At 35.5% G+C, this 5,154-nt stretch overlaps 1 protein-coding gene across 2 annotated transcripts; it reads left to right on the forward strand.

Annotated features, from left to right (window-relative positions):
* The first annotated feature begins 1,699 nt into the window (after window positions 1-1,699).
* Window positions 1,700-4,035, forward strand: LOC110105116 (short-chain dehydrogenase TIC 32, chloroplastic). 2 transcript variants are annotated; one of them, XM_020834488.2, is made up of 8 exons: window positions 1,704-2,014; window positions 2,087-2,309; window positions 2,390-2,469; window positions 2,560-2,716; window positions 3,048-3,129; window positions 3,233-3,320; window positions 3,411-3,457; window positions 3,524-4,035. In XM_020834488.2, exons 1-8 carry the CDS (start codon window positions 1,888-1,890, stop codon window positions 3,725-3,727), a joined length of 1,008 nt encoding a protein of 335 aa, XP_020690147.1. In that variant the 5' UTR covers window positions 1,704-1,887; the 3' UTR covers window positions 3,728-4,035. The 2 variants fall into 2 exon arrangements, with proteins under 2 accessions (XP_020690148.1, XP_020690147.1); XM_020834489.2 differs by lacking the exon at window positions 3,411-3,457 and having other exon boundaries at window positions 1,700-2,014.
* Window positions 4,036-5,154: the final 1,119 nt, after the last annotated feature.

The raw sequence follows: 5,154 nt of genomic DNA on the forward strand, positions 1-5,154 counted from the left end.
TGAACTTGGTGTCGTTGGGTTCGTATTTCCAAGACGCTCAGTTTGGCTGAAATCGGAGTTCGGGTGCTTCCGGATTTAATTTTTGAAGTTTTCGGGTTGGGTTTTGCATCGAGATTCATGCCCAATCAAGATAATTTCATTATAACGTATGAATAAGAATAATAAGTTGGCCAATTTTGCTTAAGTGCTGAATTTGCAAATCATATTTCATGAATATAGATTTGTAGTAGCTACGTACGCTATCAATATAGGAAAAAAATAGGGCTTTTTCCACAGTTATTTAATAAAACAATAAGGTTTCGTTTCGGGCGGCTTTCTTATCGCTTGCTAAAATAAAATTTTAGTACAAAAATTTTAATTGATGTATTAAAAAACTGCTTTTATAAGCAGTAAGAAAGCCGTCCCAAGTCATACCTAAGCATCATGTCAAAAAAAAGGACTGATGACATAACGGTGGTATTAATTAATAGCGAAGTTTGCAAATATTTTTCATTGGTGAATCCTATACTACCATCAAATGGCATGTATTAATCCCTTTCATAAAAGTGTTTGATTTGAGTTCAATTAGAGTAGGATTGCATCACTTTGAAGTTGTTAGTTCATCCCATCAAGATGATAATAAATTTTTTGAAATTAGAGTTCAAGCAGGGAGGACTCACAAAATTTTATTAGTGGAGGCATAATTTGATAAATTTTAAATTACTCTTAATAAATTTCGAATGATTTTTTGACTTTCTATTTATTAGTTCATATTGAAGTAATACTTTACAAATAAAAATATTAATATTTATTTTAAAATTTTAATATTTCATATATATCTCATCTCTAGACAACTTTAATATCAAATATATCACATATATATGAAATGGTTTTGAAAATCAGACCTGATCGGCTGATTCGACCGGTTCAACCGTGAGCTGGTCTTAGGACCGGTTCGGTCCTTCTAAAAAACCAGTCTAGCATCAAATCAGTTAGACCTGATCTGCTGGTTTGACTGTTGAACCGATCCGATTCTTAAAAACAAACAGGTAAAATATATTATATATTTAAATAATTTAATTTAATATATAAATATTTTATTAAATAATATTATTCTAAAAATTTGAACCGGCCGGTTTTAAAAAATTGGGACCGGTTCGCCGGTTTACCGGCGGTTCTTCTCAAAACTGTCTGGTTCAATGCAATGCCGGTTTTCAGACTGGACCGGACTAGCCCTCAAACTTCAAAAAAAAAAAAAAAGAGTTCGCCTTTTAGTGATCCTAAAGCTAAAAATTAAGCTCGAATATTTATATTTATATATACAATTAGTAATTATTTATATTTAAATATATAATATAATTATAATAGTTATTTATATTTAACTTTAAAATTCTGTAATATATTATATATGACTATATGTATAAATTTTATTTATTTTTTAGTCTAAAAATTCTTAAAATTATGACTCATTGTTATGCTAATTTTATTAAATTTTAATGATAATATTATTTATTATATCATCTAGTTCAATCCCAATTCAACCGGTCAAGCAGTAAATGTATCATTCTTTTTGTTCTTTATTTTCACCAACTTATCCAAAATGCAAATTATCATTATTTTATTTAAAAGATAAATGTTATTTTAATTTAATGCATTACGTAGCATCGCCGGAATGGTTGAACTCTTAAATAAGAGCAATATTTTAATCTTTTTTTACATAAATAAATAATATTAAAAAGAGAATAACTGTGATAGATTAAAAGAAGCTTCACCGTTGAGAAACGTTTGGCCAGCAGAAGCAGAACAAACTTTCCCGCGTCGAACAATAATAGAAGCCAATTACGGGACGAGATCGAAAAGAAGAAAAGCGACACACACACAAACAGAAGCTCCGTAAAATCGAAGAAAATGCTGGCGGAGACTGTAAAATACCTGCTGGGCTCCGCCGGGCCGAGCGGCTTCGGCTCCACCTCCACCGCCGTTGACGTCACCGCCGCCGCCAACCATCTCGGCGCCATCACCGCAATTATCACTGGTATTCCCACCCCATCTTCCTATTTCGCACCTTCCGATTGATTATGGATGGTGATTATTTCTGCTTTGTCAGGCGCCACGTCGGGGATCGGCTTCGAGACGGCTCGGGCCTTAGCAGCGCGCGGCGCGCGGCTAATTCTGCCGGCAAGAAACCCTGACGCCGCCGAGGAGGTCAAATCTCGCATCGCCGGCGGCGGCCAAATCATTATCCTTCCTCTCGACCTCGGCTCGCTCTCGTCCATCCGATCCTTCGTGAGCCAATTCCTCGCCCTTGGATTCCCTCTAAACATCCTAATGTAATATTGCTGTAATTAATCAATTAATTCGTCGCCGGCAATTGCTTGATTAATTTTATTTGCTGAGTAAAATCGAGCAGAAATAACGCGGGGAGATTTGCGTACGATCAAGCGGAGTCCGAGGACGGGATTGAGCTCACCTTCGCCATTAATTTTCTCGGTGAGTAGATAGAACAGGATATGCAAACAATTTTGTTCTTTGCCCCTCATTTTTGGGAAATTGATCAAACAATCTGAAAAATATTATTAGGGCCTTTTTTGCTGACGAAGCTTCTGCTGGAGAAAATGGTGGTATCGGCGAGAGAAACGGGAATTGAAGGCCGCATCGTGAACGTTAGCTCATTCTGCCATCGTTGGTTCTCCGGCGACCCTCTCGCTTACCTCCGCCTTCTCGCCGCCGGCGAAGTGTGAGCTAATTCATTGAATCAATCAACAACTTAATAATTGCAAAACTCTGTAATATTCTAGGCAATTTTTTAATCTAGTCATAAGAAATTTCTGATATTAATGAGATAATTATTAGTAATTTGTAAAAAAAAAAAAGGAAAATCCTATGGAAGCAAAATAGGATTAATAATTATAAAAATATTATATTTATATTAAAAAAATTAAAAATTTCAAAATTCATATTATGAGCTTTTTATTAGTAATTAAATTTAAAGTTCAGATATTTGATATTTCAATATTTTTAAATTTATAAAATATTTATTTGAAATGACAATTGGGATACGGGTGCAGACGTTACAATGCGGCCAGAGCGTACGGACTGTCCAAATTGGCTCTGGTGATGCACACCAAAGAGCTCGCAAGGAGGCTCGAGGTCTCTTTTTGTTTTTTTGTTTTTTTTTTTAATTAAAAATAATTCTTCACCGTAAATTATAAAAGATAAATTTATTTACTTTTTTTTTTAATCCTGGAGGAAGAAAATGGGTGTGAACGTAACAGTCAACAGCGTAGATCCTGGTATAACGCGTACGCGACTCAATCGTGACCGTGAAGGCTTTGTGTTAGGTGATGATACGCTCCCTCCTCTTTTTCCATTCATTTACGCAGCTTCTCAAAAAAAAAAACCACAAACCGTCTGATTCTTCGTGGAAGCAGATATGATGTTCTTCTTTGCGTCAAAATTCGTGAAAACCATCAATCAGGTAATCAATCAACTTCCCACCGTTGAGTTTAGGCTTCGTTTGATCTTGTTATGGCATGCATTTCAGGCGGCGGCGACGACGTGCTATGTGGCGGTGCATCCGGCGGTGGCTGGTGCGAGCGGGAAATACTATGCGGATTGCAACGAGTCAGCGGCGGCGAAGTCGGCGGCGAGTAGCGAGGTGGCGGCGCAGCTGTGGATCGAAGCGGAGGCGATGATAGCGGATGCGGATCTTGATGGTTCGGAGGCGGATCAGGCGGGGAAGCAGTGATGGGACAAGACCAGAGACAAGAAGGAAGCATAGGTCTTTCTGTGTAGGTGAGAGAGAGAGAAGATACATCTGTTGCTCCTTTTCAACGCGGTGGCAGAGCTTTGGGAGTAATAAGGCAGGCGCTAGCAGGCTTTTTGTTGGGAGATAATCCGGCAACGAAGGAAAGTAGGCAGGCCATGGAGTTAATACTGCCTATTCCTAAATGACTAGGCGTCTGCAACTTGTTGGCACATATATTATGAAGATATAATATCATATAAAGTGTTTTTTTTTTTAAATGAGTAAAGCATGGGAAGTTTATTTTGTTATTTATATTTGTTAAACACAATAATATTTTCATATTTTGTCTATGATATCTATAATTATTTCTACATAAAATTTCATTTATTTAAAATCATGATATATTTAGCCCTTAAAATTTTTCTTGATACAATCAAATTATAAAGAAATTTATAATTTATTGAGAGTGGGAGCTAATTTTATCTTCCTCTTTTTTGAATAAAAATGCTTTAACGTTATTTTTTGAGAATGGATAAAGATTTGAATTTTCACCAAAATGCTTCAAAATTAATATGAATGTTTTAATTAGATATCATTACTGTTGCATGGGAGTTGTGTAATATATAGTTTTCTTTTAAGATATAAATTCAGCATTATTGTATGAGGAATTAAGGAATATATAATTATGTTATATTAATTAATTGTAATTAATGATTTAATTTGGAACATTATCATGATTGTTAGATTTTAAGAAAGCTATATTTAATCAAAATAGATAGCAATTTTGCCTTTTGTTTGCAAGCTCCAAAAGATCATTTTCTATATGGCCTCAAGCAAGCTGTATGTGCATTACACAATGAGCTCAAAGGCTAGCTTTTCTACTTTTAAGTATCTAACATGATCAAATTTGTTTTAATCCATAGGAGTACTATCTTGCTGGGGCATATCAATCAAGTCCAAACCGATCTCCAGGTCCGCTCAGCACTCAGCTGGTTGCAAAATTTTTTGTACAGATACGGATGTCGTCCGGAGGTAAAGCAGAACATGACACTTCACCCGTTATTGTGTATTGCGGCTATGTACCAGGTGACATGGTGCATTCTAATCTGACTCCGGACGGTCCAGTGTCTGCAGAGAATAATTTTCCCTACCTGTTCACAGCAAAACTATTTGAAATAAATTTGAACAACAATCTTAATTGGTCAAGAGCTCTGCAACAGCCTTTTAGATCTCCTGTAACGCACTGCTTTGAAATAGGAATATCAATAACAAACTGCTTTGTAAGAAGGAATCTATACATGAAAGCAATAGTTACATCTGTAAATTACAAAATTCATTATTAAGAACAAACAAGCTTTCTGTATCTCTGCACATTTCATGTTAAATTTTTGTATGATTCTAAAATAAATTCAAATATTTGCAAACTA

This window comes from Dendrobium catenatum, unplaced genomic scaffold (genome assembly GCF_001605985.2).
Source record: "Dendrobium catenatum unplaced genomic scaffold, ASM160598v2 fragScaff_scaffold_292, whole genome shotgun sequence".
Classification (NCBI taxonomy): domain Eukaryota; kingdom Viridiplantae; phylum Streptophyta; class Magnoliopsida; order Asparagales; family Orchidaceae; genus Dendrobium; species Dendrobium catenatum.